Below are 24,395 nucleotides of genomic sequence, written 5' to 3' on the forward strand. Positions count from 1 at the left end.
TTCTCAAAAAATATGTGATTCCACTTGTGAAAAGTAACAAAGAGACATTAGGAAAATTTTCCATAGCCAAGATATTGTAGTTTGGTCTCCACTCCTCTCACAGGACATGACACCTGCAGCCAGGTCAGGCAGAATCAGTTTGACCACACAGGATCAGTAGAAGAGATGAATTATTTCCCCATTAAGGGACCAGAGCTCACAGAAAACAGAGCACTAACCATGGAAGGGGATGAAAGATTAAAACATGAAAAAAACCAACAAATCCCCGTCCTGTGGAATGACCTAAATTTTATAACACACGTTTAGAAGCAGAAAAAAAGTAATTGTTTCCTGCATAAAACTTGTGAAAGAAGCTGGCTAAGAACATCTGCATCAAGTCCACATATCCCGGGTTAGAAATGGACAATGTCTCGATTTAAATGCTGTAAAGTAATGAAGAATTTAATAGGTCTCTACATCCAAGTGAGCTTTGTTTCTACTTCTGAGCGCTGAATCCTGCCCTGCCTTTTTCGGTTTCTCTGCTGAGCTCTCTGCCCTGCCAGAAATGACTCTCTTGTTTTGCTATTTGTAGCCCACGATCCCTTTTCCTTCCCCCCCTTCTCTCTCACGGGCTGCCTTTAGCCTGTCTTTAGCCTTCCCAGACTTCAACTCATTCTTGCAATCCTTTCCTGAAGTCATTTATTAATTAAATGTGACATTTCCGGACTGGCATATCCCCCGGCTAGAGATGAATTCACCTTCGCTGACTGGGGCGGGGAGAACTCACTGCTCCACAGCCACGTATCTCAGGGATCGGAGCTGAAGCACCGTTTCAGTGCTTCAACACGGGGAAGGGGAGCTGCCCTGTCCGCAGCGGAAAGAGCCATTAAAAAGAGGAAAGAAAAGAAACAGCGCTGAGAAAATCCACGCTAGACGGGCGCTGATGCCTATTTAGAATGACCATCGCATTTTCCAAGCAGAGACAATTAGGACCGATGGGTAAAATTAGATTAAATGCTTTTCCTTAGGGTTTTAGCATGTGCTTGGAGAATGACCTGCCGGTTCTTTCATTACTGGTTTGACAAAGCCGCAAACGCACGCTCCTAATGGGCTGTGACGCCACGTATTAAATGGGTACCCTGTAAAACTCCTGTTGTGCAACAGAAGAGCAAAAGATGATCAGATCCGCAGCAGCCACCGTCTTCCTTTGGCATCCAGGAGCTCAAAACAAGACTCAAATGCTCACAGAAATCCCAAGAGAAAAATAAGGTCTAGACAGAATTAGAGAGAAGGTCACACACAGCAGGAGAGCCACACATTCATTACCATTCCCCAAAGACGTGGGGTAATGGGGGCAACCTGGATAGATTAGTTGGAAGAAAAGGGGGAAAAAAAAAAAAAAAAAAAAAGAGTTATTTGTCTTCTTCCCACCTGGCCCCAGTTCACAGAGGTGCATGGGAGAAGCATTCGGCAAGAGCTGTTCCAGAAATGGGCATCTGAGAAGATAAAGTGAAATTCTACCTAATTCAAGAGCCCAGAGCTGTGCAGGTCCATGAAACAAGGAATTTTAAACTTACGTTAAAATATTTCTCTTTCTATAAAGTTTATGCTAATAAATCTGGAGAAGAAAGCCTGCATGGCTCTATGGTCCAGCCATTTTCAAAGGAAATGGCAAATTTATTCAAAATGTACCATTTTCAGGGAGTGGCAGTGAATTGGTGCCAGCTGGAGAAAGACGTTTGAATGATACCTCCATCATATGTGTATGTGCATATATATATATTTATACACATGAATACACACACATACATGATTTTGCATTATAATTGCATACATGTAGTTTTGCAAGTAGCAATACGATCCCCGGGAAGTTTTCAGTTTGCCTACCTAAAGAAGTTGGGCACTATGAAGTGCCAAAACTTAGTAAATTTAGGCTGACAACCTTGGGGGGGTGGTGACAACCGCCACCCCCCAAGCCAAAATCCCAACATGTGGCAAGCAAATGAACACGAGACTTTTCCTCCTGCTCTAAAAAAATATTGGAAAGAAAAAAAGGCTTAAGCCAGCATCTCCAAAAGACAAAAGAAGTACTCCACCCTATCCCTGCTTAAAAAGCATTTTATTCTGATGAGAGGAAGTAGTTGGTAGCACACACTATCTACTGTTCTAGGAAGAGAGCAGTAAATTACAGCTCTAACTGGGCATTTTTATACTAAAATAGACCTAAATTCAAACCATACACGGTCTGGTCTGAACATCCCACAGAAGCTGGAGGTGGGAGAGCCACAGCAGCCGCGGCAGAAGCCCGTGGGACGGTCCTGGCTCATCTCTCATCCAGGTTGAGAGCCCGGCGGCACCGGGGACGGGCAGGGAGGCTGAGCAAGCAGCTTTGGCAAACCTCTCCTCTTTAAATAGAGGTTCAGAAAGGCCATGGTTTACTGCTGACGTCCCCTTCCCACAGTGAAACCAGCAGGAAAGCCAAGGAGAGATCACCCTGCTCCCAGTAAAAGGCCACGTGCCAAAGAGGGAAGCCCTGATGTTTATGTCTAATTTTTGATAGAAAACTCTACTCTCTAAAGCACTTTGCTGCTCTTTCTGGGTCAGGCAGTGATCTTCAGGACAAGGCACACTGGCCTCTTTCAGCACCAACAGCAAAGAAAACATTTGCTAACTCCATTCCAGCCGCTTGGACATGGTGTCCCTCTTGTAGCCACTGCTCAGAAAAGGCCCAGGCTGTGATCCAGAGACACCAGCCCGAGAGAGCCCCTTCACTCTAGCTAGGCAGACACTGTCTAAAAAAACACTTTTAAATGAAGTAAAAGGCAGCTGACCTGGTCTCCAAATGGCAGCATAGCACGGAGCAGCAAAGATCCACCTGCAACCCCACCGGAGGATGGCAGAGCCGCCCCTCGGGACATCCCTCCTCTGCCGGGGCGGTTGAACTGGGCTGTGTACCTTCGTTCCAAGGCTCTCCTCACCCTGCCCTAAAATCTAAACCCCGGCACGCAGGTTACCAACGTGTGGAAACACACCGGGAGAAGGAACGACGAGAACTTCTGCGAATGACATTTATCTTCAGCTGTAAAAATAGGGCAGTATTGTATACTACATAATTTGTTTTTATGTATAGGTAAGACAATCCGAACAAAAAGCAATGTTCCTCCATGCCTACAGCACAGTTGAGCTCCAGTCCATGCCTCTTTTCAAGCCCAAAGGAAGACTCTGACTCTACAGCAAAACATCAAGGCCAATCTCCTCCACATCAGCAGGAAGAACTAATGTTTTAAAAGAAAAAAATAAATACGCAGAGCATTGTCTGCACGCATGCTTTGCATGCACTGGGACTTTGCATAAACTGGAGGATGGCTTTTCTCAGCAAAGACCCAAAGAGATTGTGATCACAATAGCTGAGGCCCTTTAAATTGCCTACTGGCTCTTACACAGAGACGCCACCAAGCCTCTCTCAACCATCTTTGAGATGTGCTGTGATGGAAAAACCCCACTACTAGGACCAGATTCCACACAGTCCCAAGCCCTCAGCACGTCTCAATGTTACACACTTGCCTGCTGCACTGAAGCTCATTCATTATTGCTGTTACAAGGCAGTTTTAATGCTACTTTGGGCTTCTGGTAATTTTGAGGCCAATTTGCAAAGATGGTTGATAAAATCTGTTTCATAATTAGCATGCTCCATAAGAACCATCCCCCCTTCCCTAAGCACCATCTGAGCATGTGCCTGGGAGGAGATTTGGAGAGTCGCACTCAGGAGAATAAGGCCTGTTTGGTACAAATTTGCATTTGGAACAAATATCAGCCTTTTAAAAATGTGCCGCGCATTCTGCAGCGCTGACAGTTTATCAAACCCAGCACTCAGCACCTTTCACTGCAGAGAATTCGAGGCGCTGCGCACCCACCGCTGCAGCGGCAACAACAGCGGATGCGATGGAAGCATGAAGCTATGAAGAGCCAACAATTAAATTTGAAGATAATAAGCAAACATCCTTGTTTTGCCAAGGAAATCAAACTTGTAAAACCTCTGAAGATGCTTACCAACTTGCCAGATAAGGTTCTTAAGCAGTCGTGGGATCCGTAATTCTTGGGAGAGCTATGCTAAATCATTTGGGATGCAGTTTCCAAAAAGCCTCACTTCTGGCATAATGAAATCAGTGGGACCAGTGTTCAGCCAGTATTGAGTGCTTCCTATCCATGAAAACAGGATAATATTTATGTATATGATGAAAGTGTTGTTAAGCTTACGCTAATAATGCTTTTAAATTCCTTGTCAGCCTCAGGCAAGAACAGACACACTTCTGATTACACCAAATAAATAGTAATCAGTAGAAATTAATTTGCCAGACATTTAAAGTGCATCTCGCTAAAGCATATCCACACCTTTCTCCGGCTTTCTCTTACAAAGCTGTCTGTCAAACACGGTTATGGCCCTGGCTCTCACCTACTGTCTGACTAAACATCCTCTCCAACCCCGTGTGGGATAGAAATGCACTTCAGCCCATCTGTTTACAGGCTTGCACCGGTCTAAGTGGATGTTTACATTCATTTGGATAGCACTTTTACCGGCCGAATCGTGCTGATAATGCATTAAGCTGGGCATTATATATGGCTCTGAGTTCATTCGTCTAAACAGACAAGAGAACAGCGAGCTTAAGAGCTGGCATCAATTACCCAAATCCAATTTTTAATATGGTTTTAGTTTCTTTCCTGCGTTTTGGAAATTGGAACTAAGAAATTATTTCCAGTTATTTTCAATCATTCCTTACGGAGTTCTTTTGCGCTAAAGCAACATAAATAACTGCAAATGCATCCCTGCAAAATGCAACTCTAGGATGCTGGTCGCATAAGACAGATGGCAAACCCCAAAGCTATTAAAAAGGTACAGGATACTGAAGTCATATTGGAGTAAATCTCAGTAATTAAAACGGGACAATGACGGCATCCTTAGCACGCTTGATATGACAAAGTAGTTGGTTGAAAAATGTCTTTTGGTGTTAGCTTGAGACAACGTGGGTCAAGTTTCAGCTCGCTCTCTGGCATGGATTTTCTGGAGGACCTTGAACACATCCGACAGGTCCCCTTCTTTCAGCTGCTCTTTGACAGTCACTGCTGGAGGACCACAGATGTGCTCCATGACCAACCCCTTACCTGTTTCTGCCAACGCTAGTGAGGACAGAAAAGATCTGCTATTTAAGCCCATGGGCTAATTCTGCCCAGAGAGAGGTGGGAGCGCTCCCGGCAACATCACAGCTGAAGGCAGGATGCAGCAGCAAACTCTGGCAGGAGGGGGGGTAATGAGCAACTACCAATATTGTACTGTAATTTCTTCCTCAACACAGCTGTCTGCAGCCTGCACATCTGTCTGAGTGTTGAGATACCGCTTAACGAACGGCCACAGCAGCCTTGAACTCAGCACAAGCTGCAAAACCCATGTACAGAGTCAACACCCATCCAGCCCATGCAGAGCTCTGTCATGCTAAAGCTAAGCTGGTAGGAGGAACAAACCTCAGTAGTTAAAAGCCATCTAGCGCTACTGAAATACGCTGATAACCTTTGTTTCTCCATGCTTTATTCACATCTGAGAAAAGCGGAATTCACCACCCTACCCCACCTCCCCAGGCGCTCTCTGCACATGAGATGAAGATTGAAAGTTCATCAGGCAACGCGGTTACGGCAACTACAGAACCACCTGCAAATATAAACACAACCTTGAACTTACAGCATAAGCAGAACTTAAGCACAAGCTTGAAATCCTTCGCTGAATCAATATATCAACACTATTATCTTTACATCTAGGAATACTGAGCCAGATTGTTTTCTCATTGATGTTTGCATAAGCAACAAATACAAGTCAAGGGAGTTTTCTATTGATGCCAGACTGATTATATTTTTAGTTCTGTCAACAACCTCCCAAAAGACCTCAGGCAAGTCCTGTAATGGTTCTGTGCCCTAGTTTCTTTCTTTTTCATACAATAAGCAACAAGTAACCTCCCTCACAATGGGATTTCAACACGCAGTATGTTTGATAGGCTCCATACGTCTCTGATTAAAGCATCTACAAAACATGCAAGGCTCTAACAAACGTGCAGATTATTTCATATGAATATCTAGCTGCTGAGGTCAGCTTGCTGATTTGAAAGACTTAAAAAAGCTCTATGGTGGAGAAAGAATGGAAAATGAAGGCCATGAGGTGAAAAGTCCCCGACCGTTTCCTCTTGGACAAGGTGGACATCGTCCAAAAATTCTTTATACTTTCTTTTCCTCTCTCCTCTCCCAGAGGTGGGTTTCCATTGTGTGTGTGTTGAATGGTGGGTTTGCTGGAGTTCAGCCAAAGAGAGCGGTAGAGGCTGCCTTTGTGGTCAGAGGAGGGATGGAGGGAGGGAAGGGTTTCCTATTGCAGAACAAAACTGAGTTATTGATAACAAAACCCACTATGTGCTAACTACTAGGAAATGCCGGCTGATTTCTTTGCATATGGGGGTTTGTGCAAATACATAAATTTGGGGAAAAAATTTGAATTCAGTAATGGTGTCCCTTCTGGGAATTTCCTCTCCCTGGTGCTTGGGACAAAAGACAAGAATAATCTTTTTTCCCTTCTCTCTCTTTATCTCACTTTCCTTTTCAGAGAAAGAAAGAAAGAAAGAAAGAAAGAAAGAGAAAGAAAGAAAGAAAGAAAGAAAGAAAGAAAGAAAGAAAGAAAGAAAGAAAGAAAGAAAGAAAGAAAGAAAGAAAGAAAGAAAGAAAGAAAGAAAGAAAGAAAGAAAGAAAGAAAGAAAAGAATAGGTTGAAGTAGGGGTTAGGCGCTTGGAAGAAATGGTGAACTTCAGGTTGTTCTTGCAAGCTGACAGACTGCTCTGGCCACCAGAAGAGAAAGATGCTGTTCCAAGGTACACTCACCATTAGTATGTCTGCTGTGATAGCCCAGTTTGAAAACAGAAGAGTTTCTCCGATAAAAATGCAAATCTGTTGTAACAAAACACACAAAAAGGAGACGATTTATTCACTTGACATTCAAGGGAAAAATAACCTGTCACATATTTTCCTTTGTTGCTTATTTGTTTCAAACCTACACAATACACTCCTTGTTATTGTTGTGCTTTATCCTGAATATTAGAAAACTACAGATTTTTATCAGAGCTCTAGAGGCTTGGCCTGCAACTTCATTAGTGTAAACTGATTATGATCTACAGGGCAGCTAAATTAAAGGCTGACACATTTGGTAACAGAAGGACATTAAGAACAAGAAGAGACAAGAGACAAGATGAGCTTCCATACGTGCATCATTCTGTTCCAAAAAGTCAGTTAGAAAAGGCAAGAAGGCCACAACTCCCCAAAACACAGGCATTTTCATCACTGGGAATTAAGCTATACGTTAAGCTCTGTAGCAAACCAACTGAGATTCCCTACCCACTGTGTGCTAGATCCCTTCCCTCCCCTGCTAGCACACTGCCATCCTTTTTGAGGGGGACATAGGCCTGGGCACTATAACAACTTAAGCATTACATTGGTAACATCAGGACAGGACTTAAGTGTGGGTTTTGCAACATCTTATGGTGAAGTATAACTCTTGACTCTGTGGAGATGGCCAACAAGATACATTAAAAGCCCGGTGGATGTACTGGGATGAGGGCTTCTTTTTGTGTTGGTGTGGTATGAACAGCCACCACAAATCCTTTCCACCCCAGGCTCTCCCTCCCCACCTACTCCCATCCCATCCTGCCTTCTCAGTAGGGCTGGTACCACACAGCCAAGCTGGGATTTAGACCAGGAAACTGAGATGGAGCAAAGAATCTTTCGTTGGGGGAAGATAGGGGAAGAGGGGCTTGTTTTGCCTATTTGCCTATTTTTCAACACAGCAGTTGAAGAGCTGGAAATGATCAACAGAAAAAACTAATTTAACCTGGCCCATCATTAAAAGACAATGTTCATCAAAATGAGTCCAATGGAGCAAGGGTGACATGGCTTCAGGAGGTACATGACCTTCATCAAAAAGCTTTTTACCCATATTTCAATCATGAAACTTTTGCTTTTATGCTGTAGATTAACAATTTAACAAAGAAATGTAGGTTCAACAGGATGAAACACACACATTTCCCTCTTCCTTTGTGTATTATGAAGAGCAGAACACATAGATGAAGCGCTACATAAATAACCAGACTCGTAAAAACCAGCTCCCCTGCTCCCCGCCAGCAAAAAGACAAGCAAAACTTTACTAGATGTCCCCCAAAAGACTGCCCAGATAACCCATTTCTTTTTGTGGCATCTAGAGAGAAAACATTACTCCTGAGATCCCTATTGGTAGCTGGAGATAACAGCTACGGAGATTTGGATTCTGGTAACTGAAGATTCCCTTTTTAATTGCCTTATGTTCATTTTTTGTTATGCTGAATAGGCTACAATTCATTAATGAAACAAAGCCGGTGAGAAATACACGGTAGGCTTTGCTCTGAGGAAACGTTCAGGGGGATGTCGTTTGGTGGTGCCCACGTGAGCTCTGCGGGGCCGACAGTCCCAGTCACCGTCCCAGTCCCTGTTGCTTGCACAGGCACAGTTTGGGGTGGGAGGTGGACATCCAAGATTGGCAGCTTTGGCTCAGACGTGACCACCATGACTGTCTTTCCCACACACTGGTCGAGATTGCCTAAACCCTTCCGACCATCATGTCACTGCCTGGAATGGTTTGCTTTATTTAGCGAGTCTTACCCATTGACCTACAGAAAGCTTCCTCTATTTGTTTCTAAAATTGTCTTTGTTTCCCACACATTCTCCCTCCCTGTTCCCCTCTTTTTGTGACTGGATCTGCTTCCTCCGTGATGGTGTCTGAGCCAGCCATTACGGCCCAGCTGGTCAGTGAGGAAACCTCCTCTTTCCATTTTCCCACTGTCCACGGGTCTGCCTTGCATTTGGCTCTCGCTGGAGAGGACAACTGCCAGGCTAAGAAACGCAGATCCAAGGAATCACGGTGATGGTATCCTCAGATCCAATGATGGGAGCTCACGCAGCAAGGACATAGCGGAGCCCCAGGTGGGCTCTTGGGACCTGCGCTGAAATCTCTCCTACTACAGCTCTGCAGCGGCTGTTGCTGGGGTTCTGCGGCTGGAGAGATGAAATTGAGCTGGGGAAAGATGTAATCACAGCTCTGAACACAGCATCGACATGCCCTGCCTGTCTGTACAGCACTGCAAACAGGCAACTGCTTGCCTTAAGGTTATAGAAATTACGTACACATAAGACACATATGAATTGCTACATGCAGCAAGTAAAACTTGCCCCCTTCTGCAGGAATTCAGCACACGTCCTGTAAATAAATCACTGAAATGCTACAAACTTCAGAGGGCACCAGTTTTGATTGTTGAACGTGTGTTTCACCCAACACGTTGCCATGACACACATACTTAATATGTGGATACTGGTAAAAGGAAAAGAGGAACAAGAGGAAGATCAAAAAGTAGGACAAAAGACACTGGGATTAAAAAAATTCTGTCCTTCAGCTGCTAATGGGGATTTATATAAATGAGTTCATCCGCTGCAAAGGGCATATGAGGATATGTGGTATTTCTGCTGGAGAGAGAATCTAGGGATGCTTACTGCAAATAGGGCACCCTCCAGACAGATCAATAGCTCCTGAAACGATCGCGGCTTTGACTCCTCACACACTATTCAAAGCCTCATTTTACACTGAGATTTCAGCTCTGGAGATATATCCTCCTCCCAATCCAGCTGTGCTGTAGAATATCTCACCATCTCCACTTGATGTCCAGCTGCTCATCTGTGATGAGCTAATAGAAGTTATGTCCCCCTCAAGTCTTCTGTTTATGTGATCAGTTAGCAAGTGCTGATTTTCAGAAATGATAAGTGAAGTAGTTTCGGAGTGGTCGCACCAGCAGCTCTCACAGCAAGACCTAAGCAGGTTATAAACTCCTTCCACGGCTATTTGCAAAGTCTGTATCTGTCTACATCTTCATTATCTGTATTTCTCTTGGAAATGATGGGTAAGACTCCCAGATATACTCTGGAATTGAAGAAAGCCTAACACCATCTCACTGTTGGGCAATATTGATGCCTCGGCAGTAGGTAAGTCACCAACACCGTGTCAACTGAAAGTCCCTGGAGTTGAGCCTGAGATGCTGTAATAGCTCCATGGCAAGGTTTTACCCTGGGAGTTGCTCTTTCTGCAAGACCATAAAATGTCTTTGAGGAATTGAAATAGATGCTGACATTGAGGTACAACAGGAACTTGGAACGGTGTCAAAAGGAAAGCAAGGAAAAGTATGTCTCTCCAGTCACTTGGAAATTTAAACTAGTCTAAAATCTACTGTTGAAATGTCTGAGCAGTGTGATACAATGATGCCACAGAGATAATGCGTTTCAAGAGACAGGTCTGAAAACCAACATTTCAAAAAGTACATATTTCAGTAAGAGTGGGACCTAAAGATATGTAAATTGCTGTTATAAGGAGCTGGACTACAACGCACAAATACATGTGTTGCAAGGCAAATAGAGTAAGAACTGCTTGGACTATAAAGCCAAGCAGCCAAAAAGCCAGAAACACAAGTGTCTGTGCAGCTAAGTGTAACAGAATGCTGGTTTATTCCACCTTTCCAGCCATTTCTACCACTGCCAATAACTTACTGGATTAGTATGAAAAGCCTGGATGAAAAAAAGAAGTCTGTCTACCTGCTCTGGGTAGGAGTGGCTGCTACAGAACCGGAATAGCTGCTGCCCTGAGGGGTCAAAACCACCTGTAAGACAGGACTGAGTAAGGGAGAAAAGGTACTTGTGTTCAGGGGAGGAAGAAAGCAGCAGCCTGGAAGGGACAAGGGGATCATGCCAAAGGATATGCAGGTCTTTTTTTCAAAAAAAAACCCCAAAACACAGAAAGCCAATAAATTAAAAAGCCAAGGGCTCTGACAATTCTTGCTGGACTGCTGAACGCTTCATTTTTGCTGGTGCCAGTATCAGCTGAAATGAAAAACTCTGGACTGTTAACTAGAGCGGGGAGGGAGATGGTGATCTGGTGGCCACCACAGCTCAGTGGTGACACAACATAATCTCATGGGGACCCATCTAAATGCTTGGAAGTGATAATTTTAAGGGTCTAATCCAATGAGGGGTCCAAACCCAGTAACCCTTCAATTTTAGCATGGTGTGATCAGTAACAGAAATGTGAGGACAGTCACAGAAGGTCTGGAAATACCACCGTGATGGTGAACAGACCAGAACACTGCTTTCCAGAGGCAAAAGGATGTTAAACCACTTGCCCACTGTCACGTGTAGGAGCTATAAAGAGGGTTCAGATCTCCGAGTCCCCAGTCGGCACAGTAACTAGACTCTTATCTGCTTTCCATGCATCAGGCTTCCAGCAGCAGAGAAAGCATATTTAGGGCTACGGAGAGGCAGGGTCACCTGCAGCAAATGTATGCATCAGCCTAAGGGCATCAGCAAATACGCTTACATTCCTCATACCCCCTCCATACGCAGATTGTCCCGGTTTGAAGTAAAACTGAACCAATTTTCTGTTCTGTAACTTTACATCCTAGCTAGGCCTCCTCTAACTCTCTGAAATTAACGGCATATTGTGGAGAAAACTGCTTGTTCTCAAAATGATAAGCCCAATGTTTGTGCTCCACGCCAAGGAACGGTGTGCAGGGAGGCCCTTGCTTATACTTATTGCCGTAACAACCAAGGTCAGCCCATTTCGTTATTTGCCCCCTTAGAGGGTCGGAAACGGAAAAAACATAAAGAGGTCACATCGGTGGGGAGGAGTGGACAGGAGAGGTGACCCAAACCTGACCAATTGGGGTATTCCATCCCATCTGCCCCGTGCTCAGTATAAAAGCTGAGGGATCAAAGGGTCAGCCGCCTTCCTGCGGTGGCCGACGTCCAGAGAGGACTCTGTCTGTTCATCTGCCTTTGATCCCAATCCGTGTGTTCCTGACTCCAGAGCTGGAATCCAGTTCCCATCCGTCGCTGACTCCAGTCTGGGACTCCCCCAGTGCCTGCCGGTGACGTCACTGTCATCCTGGGAGCTTGACACGGTTTTGTATATATTGTATCTATTTCATTATTTTCTTCTTTATTTTTATTTTAATATTAATTCTTCATTAAAGTAGTTTAGTTCATTCTAAACTACTGAATCTCCTTATCTCTTTCTCCTCCTCTCTCCTCTTTTTGGGGGGGGAGAAGGGGGAGGAAGGGCCATCTGTCGGTTCGGTTTTGGTAAAGTGGGCCGAAACCACGACACAGATATAACTTCCTTTGCCAGTCACTGACTCTTTATTAGATTTACTGCTCATGCATAATGAAATATATTTTTTCTAAGATTGGTTAAATGATACCATCTATATTTATATATTTACACTAACTAGATTAGTCACACAGCTATTAAAAAAAAAAAAAAAAAGGAAAAAGATGAAAATGAGCCCATTAACCACCTTTCGTGGCAAAATTTTTGAAAATGGTATTTCCAGCTTAGAAAGGGAGGACTTTCTGCATAAAGAGACTAAACACCCCAAATGAACCTGTCTGTCATCAGGTCTGAGAAAGGAGAAAATCACAGGTCTGGATGCACAGAGAGGAGGAGGAGGAATATGACAGGTCTCTTCACGCGGAGACGGCTGACGACGAAAGGAGGGTTAATGCTTGGCCAACCAGTAACACCCTCTCACAGGTTGTCTGAGGTGATCATTTTTCTGCCGAATCAAAGGTGAGCTCTAGACCATGCCACAAACCAGGGGACCGAATCTCCTTCTGACACTTTATAAATAGCCAGAGCGGGCTGGATTATTACACTTAAGTTTTTCCTTTTCCCTTCAGTTTGTGTGGATCTATCTGATTTCTTTTTATACCCTTTGATTATAAACACACTGGGAGGGGCCATATTTTAACCTGCATTTGTGCAGCATCAAGTATTGCGGGTTCCTGGGCTATGACTAGGACTTTCAGGTGCTATGGTAATACAGATAAGAACAAATTGAAATTACATGCTAATTAATATTGGTCTGCAGCGAACTACCCAGTTACGGAAATTAATGGTACTTAGAGGCAGCCAGAAGCACGCCCACAGACAAATTATACTGTAATTATAATTTGGTACCACTGCAGCTACTATACCCTTATTGTAAAGGAAGTGGCCAATTTTCCTATACCAAAACATTAAGCAAGAGCGGTAGAGGTATGGATAGAGGTAGCGATAGAACAACCCAAAGGCAAGGAACTGGGTTTCCACGCACGAGCTAAATCCCCAGCTCTAAATCCTGATGACAGTTAGCGAGGGGATAAGTAGTTGAGACATCATTTTCCCTCCAGGCACATCTAGATAGAGCCAAAATGCCAAGGGGGCAAAATGAAGGACATTGAGAAGGGGAAGAGCAAGACCAACATCTCAAGGTTCCTGCAGGGGACAATGCACATGGTCTTCCAAGGAGTTTGGTAGAGAAGGAAGGAGTGAGACTGGCATATGCAAAGGATTATACTTACGTAGGCTCCCACGATGCTGCTCTTGGCAGCCACGAAGATCAGACAGATGAAGATGGCTGATCCCAGCATGCCAACAGCACAGACAAGAGGATCGGCTCGCTGGGTTTTTGACCGGCACCATTTGGTTGCCCCGGCTCCTGTGATTACACCCAGGAAACCAGTGAAGCATGTGATTGCTCCGAATATCAAGCTATTAAAAAGAAAAATAAAAAAAAAAAGAAAAAGAGACAGTTATATTTTGTAGAGTTTTTCCCAAAAATGGGCATGGTCTTTGAACAAATTATTAGGGTAAACTGACTAATGGAAATCTGCATGTTGGCTTTGCAAATTTAAAACAAAACCAGTGAGCTCCCCTGCTGAGTGCTCGTGATTTTAGCACTCTTGCCCTGCAATTAAGAAAAACACAGCGTATGAAATTCAGCCTCATACACAGGCATTGATCAGCACATAAAGTGCAAAGGGCTCCTACTGTTTCTTTGTGTGGAACTGAGCGTCCTATCAAGTGCATTGTACAGCTAATTACGTATGCACAAAACTAAGTAATAACCTGCCCACTCATCACGTAAGGGGAAATCATGGAAGGCACTGGGAAGCTTAAGGGAAAGGAAACCTAACAAGACTCTAGATACCAGTGACTTTCAATATCCTCTGACTTTCTCACTCCTTTCAGACCACTTCAAAGAAGCCTGATTAGATTATTTTGCTGTTACATTACACATCTGAAATGCATTAATTCAAATTTAAAGAGCCAGGAGCTGTCACGGATTCTCCGTATCGTATGTGCAGGACTTGGATTACAGAGTCTCTGGCAACTACGTTACAGTAGCTCCAGGGCAGCTCAAAATCTAGGTGTCATCAAGGAGTGGAAAAGTTCTCTTTGTAGAGAGCAGATGGGCAGTCTGACTGGAGCTGTACTTTCTGCTCACTGCATTTTTGCAGAAGAGACTGAGACTGCCCGCTGGGCGCTCTAGTTGATGGCACTCCAAACCACTAAGTAGTTTACTTGAGATGGGATTGTGGCAGCTGGAGCAAGGAGGTTTTTCCTAATATTATTTTCCCCTCACAAGCTAAGAAGCAAAAAAGCTGACAAAAGGCAGTTTTTTGTATCTTTTATTCACCTGGAGAAATGCCTTTTTTAGCATTTTATATTTTGTGCCATCACGGTAAAGCACGAAACGATGAATTGCTTTCCACAGCTTATGTGCTGCAAGTGAAATTATATAACTGGGACTGAAAAAACAAGCCACCGGGTGACATCCAGCAGCCCAGACCAAAGCGACCCACATCTCTGCACCATTTTCCAGCAAAACTCAGCATACGCAGTAGTGCGCAGAGCAATGAAACATGGCCAAGTCCTCCCTCACACAGAAACAGAAGTCTTCGGGTTCATTCCCTTGCAGCCTTTAGGAGCACCCTGAATTAGAGCCACCACCGTGGCCACCCAAACTGCCATCTGGTTCTGCTCCTACCACAGAAAACAGCCTGGGTCTTAACAAACCACTTTCTCTCTCAGCTCTCCAAGCATCTTCTAAGGTGAAGACAGCAGTCTCTTTTCTACCCCTGGGAACTAAGACAGAGCTGAGGTCACTGCTTCTCCCTTTGGTTTGTCTCCATGCAATGAAGAAAAGAAGAGAAATAAAACCTAGTTTACAATCGCAGCATTTCCTATCATTGTTGCAAAGACCTAGAGGAAATTACAGACATTCTAGTAACTTGACGCCGTGGGACTTGCCTGTTTCCTCTGGTAAATAAGCCCCCACCCCCTCATCCCCCTCTTTAAAGCAGTAGAGTATGAGTCTTACCTATCTTTGGTGCCGCAGGGCTGTGAGCTACAAGTCTCTGCTGTCTTCTGCACGACCTGTGCTCTGTGCAGGTAGAGAGGGATCCACATGCCAAGGGCCCCTGTGGCAAAGGAGACAGCTGAGGTGGCCAACGAAGAGAACACGTAGCTGCGGCTGTGGAGGCACAAGGGAAGGTTTAGCAGGAAGAGAGACAAAGCGGGAGCCCCAGGACAGGAGCCGGTGACAAAACACAGAGTTCCCCCGTACCAACCACCTCCCTTTGCGCCAAGGGACAGAGATATTACAAGGTACAAAGCAATGGAGAATAAGAGGTGTGGAATATTGCCTCATAGATGATGCTCCATTGATAATAATATACTTAACTCTTCAGAGGTGCTTCAAAGAGACCATGTTTCATAAGACCATTTCAGAAGACAATCAGTACTTGGTCACTAAGAGATGATGTGTGAATTACAGGGCTTTCACTGTAATAGCCCCTGTTTACCTGGACTACCAGTTTCACTTCTCCCTCTCTGTCCATGCCACCATATGATTACTACTTGGATAAACTAACAAAAAAAGTAATACAGAAATATTGATAAATTAACCATCATCACTTTTCATGTCCTTTGATACTGGCTGACAATACCAGAAAGGCCTTGTAGCCAGCAGATGTAAAAATGAAGGACACCCTAAGTGTGCGATGTAACACACTGAATTCACAAGTGCAAATATTTGCCTGTTCACAGAGAAGCTTTCTGGAAGCGAGTGCAGCTGCTTAAACACCCACGAGCACATCATCTTCTATGCACATTTACAAGCACCCAAGCACATTCAGTGCCTGTGCATTCAGTCACATGTGGTTTTATAAACATATATATTTAAACTTGCCATGCCGTGCAAGCTCTTGTGTATTTTCTCCTTTCAAATTGCTCTGGCATTAAACTCTCTTTTTCGCCTCAGCAGAGTAGCTCTTTCAAGGAAGAAAAAGGATCTAAGCGTCTGAACAACAGTGGCACAACAATTAATACAGGAACACAGCAATTTCTACACTTCAAAAGCCTTGATTTGTCTGAAGTACGAGCCAAACAAAGCAGACGCTCTTTTAGATCTGAATCTTGGAAAGGTTAGAGCAGGAGCTGGGATCCATCATTGTCACTGCAGTTGATGCCTCATGAAAATGTAACTGTGATTTTCTTTCCTAGGTCCACAGACCAAGCTTCCTGCAACTCCCTGCAGGTTGTCATATTCCAGTCTCACAGACCTAAGAAGTTCAGGCCATTGGATGTTCCAATTAAGCACTAGAGGCAAAGAATGGGTTTTATTAGAGTGCTCTTACTTTCTAATCAGTGCTTTCATGTCTCTCAGCCAGGAGGTCCGAGCCTTCAACTGTCCCCCAAGTTGTTCAACATTTCCTCTTTTAGCAGCAGGTACAAATATCAAGATGAGTGTCCCTGTTATCATTCCCAGGAGTGGAGATACCTGCAAGAAAGGATCATGGAATTAGCACAGGAGCCAGCAAGGCTCGCTTTGACTAGTCAGTAAGCACCAGATTACATGAGTTTCATTTCAGCAAGTCGATTCTTTACAGCCAGAACCTATGAGCACACCAAGGCATCTGCCCCTCTCCTGCCTCCCTGACATTCCCTGGGCTCTCTCATCTCACACTGGAAACACACAGCTTTGAGAATGGTCCATTTCTTTGTGTTATTAAAGTACCAAGAGTCATCTGAACATGGCTCTTCAGTGACGTTTAACTCTTTGGAAGCCTACTCAGGGCTGGGCTGAGACCAACTAGTTCCTGAGAGAGTGCAGGAGCTTTCTAAGGGCCATGAGGCCAGGTGAAAGATTTCTGGATGTAGGAGCCTGCTGGCTTTGGACATCCTTCCCTGACATGCTTTCCCCTTCGAGCTAACCCACAACAGCTTCCCATCCTCAGGCAGTTTCCTCTGATTCCCTTGGTGTACAGTTGTCGAAAGAAACATTGACAATTCAGGATGGAAGATAGGAAAACGACACAGTGCAGGGGTTTGGTTTTCCAGTTTCCAATCCTTTCTCCCATCACTAGACAAAAATAGAAAGATATTGCAGTGTTTTGCAAGCTACAAATATGATTCTTGATCTGACACTGAAATTCCATCATCGCCAGATTGGAAAATAGCTCCGTTAGGAAAACAGAAACACGGATTTTCACTGAACTATCATCTCTTCTATATATGCCATGTTAAAAATAAATTCCTGTTCCAAAAGAAATAGGCTTCCAATAATAACCTGAGAATGGCCTCTACACATAGAGCAGTGTTTCATGTCCAAAGATGACAAACCCAAAATTCTTCTGGGGAAGGGAAGAAAAGACAAAAATATTTCAGAACTGGAAAGTCAGGAAAATCCCTCATCCAGGGATAAAAGAAGCCTGAAACGGTATTGAACACAATTGAACACAAGACACAGAACTGGTCCAAAAAAAAAAAAGGAAATGCTGGGATTTTCTAGGGTCATATAATTTAAAGTCTCTTTGATTTTTATCTAGAGGCTTAATCCCCAAACAGGACAATATCCATGGACATTCATTAATGCTCCAATGAAGCACTGACATTACTGCTAGATCCAGAGACAAAGCTGCCGCTTGTCAAAGTGCCCTTCTGTCTTCTTCAGCCCACTGAGGTACAGATTATTCCTGACCTCCTGTGGATTTGGAGACCACAGGAGATCACAGAGGGTAACATCACCTGGCGGAATCTTTCACATCTTGCAAGAGCACAATAATTGCCACAGGGACAAAGGCTGCTTTACACTGATGTCTGGAAGCTTTTAACGTGTGTTGTTTGACTACAAGAACCAAGCAACTCTGTCCAAAGTGACCATCATAGAAGTGTGCAGCTTGGCAGATTCCCCACGATTTTGCACAGTCGGGGAATCATGCGTCAACATGTCACTTATAGTGGAAATCATGTCCCTCACCTTCATAAGTGAGGGTGAGGTGAGGGGTCTGGAGCAAAACTCTTATGAGGAAAGGCTGAGAGAGCTGGGGTTGTTCAGCCTGGAGAAAAGGAGGCTGAGGGGAGACCTTCTCACTCTCTACAACTCCCTGAAAGGAGGGTGTACCAAGGGGGAGGTGTCAGTCTCTTCTTCCAAGGAACAGGCAACAGGATGAAAGGAAACAACCTCAAGTTGCAACAGGTGAGGTTTTGGATGGACATTAGGAAAAATTTCTTCACAGAAAGGGTTATCAACCATTGGAACAGGCTGCCCAGGGAAGTGGTGGAATCGCCATCCCTGGAGGTATTTAAAAGGTGGGTAGACGTGGAGCTGAGGGACATGTTTTAGTGATGGTTTTAGCAGTGTTGTGTTAATGGTTGGACTTGATGATCTTAAAGGTCCCTCCCAACCCAGACGGTTCTATGATTCTATGATAAGGGGTAAATTGCGGACAGACTGGATTTGTCAGGATAGCTATGGAGACTTCATCTGAAGAGAAAGATTCTAGTGAGGACTTCTTTGCACAAATTAATCATTTGGGTGTTACAGACAGAAACACAAGAGTGCTCCAATGAGTCAACCTCATTAAAGCCCACTGGCCAGGAGAAGGGGCTATGGGGTTTCTTATTCCTTTTGCTGCCTCTGCTCAAAAGTTAATTTTATCCCTAAAGCATTTCTGCTATTGAACAAAGTAGCCATCCTCTTGGTGTGAAGCTGTAGGCTATTAAACTTTTCATTTCAGGTTCACAGCTGGAAACTCCTCTCCATTCCCCCAGCTGCAGATGAACCCTTCACGGTGATTTTCCTGGTTTTGCTTACCCTTGCTGGACAGGGAGAGAATGGTCTGTGTCACAGAAGGGCACATTTGCTTGAGACGAGAACCCATGTATTTCATCACCTGCTGTTATAAACGGTGTTGGCCCTGAGCTTCACGAGATTCATTGTCTTCATGAAGTGCCAGAGAATGCACCCCACGGGGGCTCGTGCCACCCAGCCAGCCAAAGGTCAGACAGCAGTTCTGCTGGGCCGCTTCCTCTCAGCTCTTTCAAGACATCTTTGTGTGCAGGATCTGTTTGTGCCTATGTGATTGGAGTGTATTATCTTTTCAACACATTTATCAAGGTCCCAAGAGGTTAAAATAGAAGGAAACTGACTGTCTCAGGACAGAAAAACAAGCGGAAACTGGAACAAAGTGTTTTTTCCTCAAAGCAGGAAGCCATTCTCGGAGTTTCTTGACAGCAGGGAACTGAAAGACTGTGGAGTTGATTTAAGGCCAATGCCTCATCTTCCCATCCCCATCAAGAAATCATGGTTGACTGATAACGAAGTGATTAGAAAATTCTGGTTCCCAGGCAGGGAAAACACCCTAAGTACAACGAGCCAAACCCACGTATCTCTCCCATTTGCTAAGAGAATGTATCTGCTATACACTTAACCTCCATAGATGTAATTTCCAATCCTTTACCTTCTATATATAATAACAGGTTGAGGAATCGTGTGATAGCACTCTTCCTAACACTGATCAACTGATGCAACTGTAATTAGGATGTTATTAAGAGTGGCTTACCCGCAAGGCCCAGTGCCAATCTCCAGCGACCTGCTTCACACTTGACCCGGTGATGTATCCCAAGCCACTGCAAGAAACACAAAGGTGAGAGTCAGTCAGAGGTATAAGAGAGTACCACAGTCCCACCTGTTCTTAAACAAAGATAAAAAGAGGCACAATCAATTGTGAGTCCTGGACGCTCTTCTGCAGGAAGAAACAGGGGGGGTGAAGCGGATGGTGGCTAATATCTAACTCTGCCCAGCCCCGTTGATCTAAAAATGCTCAAATCTGATGGAAATTCAGCCACTGATCTCAAGTTTGGAGCTGACCTTTCAATCTACAGTGGATGGAAACAAAGCCTCAAAAAGACTTTATTTCCCAATTCAATTTCTACATCAGGCCTTTCTGTGCACTAATACGGATACTGAACAATTTTACATTCGAGCTCTCAGTTAAGAAGTGCCCTTCAAGGACACACCATATTCTATCATTAAATCTTCTCTTGTCATTTAATAGCACTTGGTTCTAATTACCCACAAAGAGACCATTTTTTGTAAGCTTATATGAAAAAAACCCAAGAAGAATATGCAAGACAGGCTGATGGGAGAACATCAGACCTAAAGCTTGGAAATCCCCTCTGAAGAAAAAGGGGCAGCAGGACTTTCAGCCACATGCTGAGAACTACACTGTAGTCACAAAAAGTGGCTCACAAGAGACTAGATAAAGGTGAAAGCAGCTGTGCTTCTCCCAAAGTGAACTGAATGGATGTGAATTTCCTTTTCTTCCAAACAGCTGCTTTTGTTGCTGAGATTGCCTTGGCTAAAAGTTGCCAGGGCTGCCATGGGTCAGTCTGCTAAGTTTTGGAGGTTGCCATCTATAATCACCCCCAAACTGGACTTTTTACACAAACAGGTCCCAAAATCAAATCATAGATCCAAATCCCTGTTGTGTATTGAGAGAATTAAGTCCCAGAATCAGGCTCAACAGAATGAGTATCTGTCATTTCTTGGTAGCCATAGTTCACTGAATTTCCGATGTAAATATTTGGCATCCTTGGCCCTCTTGGGAAAATATTCTTTTCACCAGTTAAGGGCTTGGCTACCTTTTTCCTCAGGAGCAAATGGATGTTTGTGAGCCTTATCTCAGGGATGAGTGCTCTAACTTGTAAAATACACCAGCCTAAACCAGAAGTTTTTCCTGAGTTGGGGGGAGGAATAAACTGCTGCTTGTGTTGTCCCTGCTGGGAATGAATCCACAACGCCACTTTTGCACAGGATGTCGTCCAACTCGGTATGCAAACTATGCGAACCCACCCTGCCTACAATACAATAGAGGGTCAGCCATTATTTAAAAAAAATAAAAATAAAAATAAAATAAAAAAAAAAATCACAAATTCCCTCCTGTCCCAACAATTAGATACTGATTGGGCTGATAAGGGAACTCAACTGAAAGAAAGAGCCAGAGGAAATAACTACTCCAAATCTGAGTCTGTCTCTTGCTTTCATCAGGGATCTAAGGGCTTGGTTGTTCCCCACTGCTCGGCATCAAGACTGAGTGTGACTGGTCATCACAGCTCCTCTCTTCAGCATCGCTGTCTACACTAGACTTCACAATTTCTCTTAATTCCTATTTCAGTGGCAATAGCACCAAAAATGGACTGGCCACTGCTACTGCAACAACCAACTCATCTAAGATTGGCTTAGTCGCATTTTCCAAACTTAGTCAGATTGGCCAAATTCAAGGTTGGGCAGAATTTGAGCTTAAACTAAAAATATTTTTAAAAGTCAAAACTTCCAATGCTGTATTTTATATAGCACGCTCCTCTTGAAACCTCCAATGTTTAAACTGTCACATAGAAGCAGGTACCCATTCGCTCACTTTTGAAAACTCAGCCCAGTGTCTTAAGAGACCTTGATTTCACAGTAACCTCAAAGACGTTGCCTAAAGAATGCCTAGACCTCACATGAATCAAAGCAGTGATTCAGACAACCAATATACTATACTACTCAAATACTATATATACTATACTATATACTACTCAAGACAGCTTAATTTAATAATGAAAAAAAACAAAAAGCTAAAATATTTTGATTCCATTTCCACCCCATTGCTGTAAAAAAAAAAGTAAAATTCCTTCCCACTAATTCCCAAAAGTCACACATGAACCAGTAACAGGGCTAGGAAAAGAATCCAATTCCTGCAACTAATTAGTCACTGCTCACAATATTTTCCTGTCTAAACCATTCCAACCAAAGACAGAAGAACTATCATCATTAGCAGCTTAAGATCTGTGTGAGCTTACTTTCAGAGAAAAGCCAAAACCAGAAAAAAACAGCATTATGGCGCTTACCTGCCAAGAGGAATTGCAAAGTAGAAAACGGACAGCATAAGGGTCCTCGTGTTTTTGGTGAAAAGGTCTCCTATGATGGTTGGGGCAATGGTGGAGTAACTTGCTTCACCGATACCCACCAAACCTCGTGAGAGCACAAGAAGCCAGAAATACTGAGAAAAGAAATAAAAACACGTTAGCAGGTCTCCCCTCATCTTTTTGAATTCTGGATGGACAACAGCGAAAGCTGCGCAAACAGGGAAACAGAGTCCATGTGGCTGGGAAGTCACCCCCTTGTACGCATTTAATTTTTAAAACCTCAGACTCTCTTAATTTGCCTTAATTTGGGGAGGAAAGGGACTATATTTTTTGTGAAGATTTATAGGCATGAAAGAAAAGCGGTTATAAATACATGTGTACCCAGTGGCGCTCAAGAGGATACTCCAAGGCAAGCAGAAGATGCTCAGTTCATTCTCAGGGTGTAGCTCGCTCCTAAGCCCGGGTGCCGGCAGAGGAAGGTGTGGGGAGAGGGATGAGTGGAAGGGATCTCGCTCTGAGGTCCAGAAAAGCAAAACCTGCCCAGCACAACCCCGACCTGCCAAGGGACAAGCTAAGACTGCTGAAATCCTACAGGCTCTGCGAAGCTGTGAAAGAGTTGAGCCTGCACTCCCCCAAATTCTCGATTTGCTCCTCGATTAGAAGTTACTGAATAAGGGAAGTTTTTCAAAGGTGCTGAACACCACTCACCTTGGAAAAAAGCATCAATCTCCCCCTCCCGGCGGGAAGGCAGAGTGAGCCAACACCGAGCCCTGCCGAAAACCTCGGGCTGCAGTCTGAGCCGAGATGCACACAGTTACAGAGATACAACCCGAGCTTTACTGCAAACCACAGGAACACCAGTGTACTCAGAAAGCGGGACCACCAGGTGACAGGTTCAGAGCCACACAGGACAATGCGCAGGCTGCAAGGGCATTAAAAGGCTACCCAGAGAGTTATGTGCCCTTCTGAGCGAAGGGGAATGCCACAGACCAAGGAGAGGGATTTCACATGCAGCACAACGCCGCCTAAAAGGAACGAAAAGGAATTGTTCAGCCGTCAGGACCCGATTTTCAAGCCAATCACTTTCTCTGCACTTGCAGTTTTCTAGGTCCTGCCGTGCAAAGCCACAAGGCACAGTATCTTGGCACCTAAATACCTGACACATGAGCACAATCAAGTTCTGGGACATCTAAGCAGCTCGAGCTACACCCAGAAGTAATTGCGGGTGCAGAAATTTGAAACAGTCAATTGCAGAAAACTGTAATCACGGGGAAATCTATGTCTACAAATGTAACCTCTACAAATGCTCAATTTATTGTTATTATTGTATAGATCATTCGTGAGAAGAACAGCAGGGATTACGATAATGTCCTTAAACACCAAAGTGCTTTGAGAACCATGAGCAATCACTGATTCCCCTTGTACAGCTGGGGAAGAGTTGAGTTCCAGGGACACGACTGCCTTTGTGCTCTACAGCAAAGCCATGCCAGAATCCAGGGGTCTTGCTCACAAATACAGAAAACACCGTGCAGACATCAAGCCACATGCCTCAGTCATAAATATATCCATCAGCAGAGAAAAATCTACCCCTGACACGTTTTCTTTGTTTTCCTCACTGTAAGCCTCTGGCTGAAAAGAATTTCTTGAGGGTTCCTTAGTCGCACAAAACAAATACTTCTGCGCGCTCTTCACTTCCTCTAATTTTGACGTAAATTCTGCATCAATACCTATTTTCTGAGTGCATGCAAGTTCCTTGTTTGCTGGCAGGGCGGCTGCAGCGCTGCTATCGTTCGTACATCTCCCCATAAGCTGCACATATGTAAGAGAGACGTGTGGGCGGACGCAGAAAGGGCAACACCGTGACTCACGCGATTTAATTTATGCCAATTACCCAATGCTAAACCACTCCACTGCAGAAATATGCTGACAACGATTGGCGCACAGGTAACCGATGGATTTGGCATGAGCAACAGTATTTAAAACATGCTGAATGACTTAGTCACGCAGAATTAGAAAGCAGGGGGACTGGAGGCTGATTTTGGTTTCTTAAGAGGTTCAGATGTGGATCACAGAGAAGGTGACAGGGACAATAGTCATCTCCAGCCCCGGGGTGAGTATAGACACAGCAGTAGTTACACCTGTAGAATGAGAAATTCGCAAATGCATTGGATGTTCCTCAAATGTGAAATACCTACACAAAAATGACACATGTTTGTGCTCACCAGCCAGTATCACTCCCAGTGAATGCACT

The 24,395-nt window shown here is 44.2% G+C and overlaps 1 protein-coding gene across 1 annotated transcript in view; it reads right to left on the reverse strand.

Moving 5' to 3' along the window:
- SPNS2 (SPNS lysolipid transporter 2, sphingosine-1-phosphate) overlaps positions 1-24,395 on the reverse strand; it is a 121,825-nt gene that overhangs the window by 14,805 nt on the left and 82,625 nt on the right. Inside the window, exons 4-9 of the mRNA XM_074160608.1 lie at positions 22,127-22,278; positions 19,798-19,864; positions 16,591-16,733; positions 15,273-15,425; positions 13,471-13,660; positions 6,889-6,954 (exon numbers count right to left, since the gene is read on the reverse strand). Coding sequence (XP_074016709.1) covers positions 6,889-6,954; positions 13,471-13,660; positions 15,273-15,425; positions 16,591-16,733; positions 19,798-19,864; positions 22,127-22,278 — 771 coding nt within the window. The remainder of the gene's footprint in view (positions 1-6,888; positions 6,955-13,470; positions 13,661-15,272; positions 15,426-16,590; positions 16,734-19,797; positions 19,865-22,126; positions 22,279-24,395) is intronic.

This window comes from Numenius arquata, chromosome 18, assembly GCF_964106895.1.
Source record: "Numenius arquata chromosome 18, bNumArq3.hap1.1, whole genome shotgun sequence".
NCBI lineage: Eukaryota > Metazoa > Chordata > Aves > Charadriiformes > Scolopacidae > Numenius > Numenius arquata.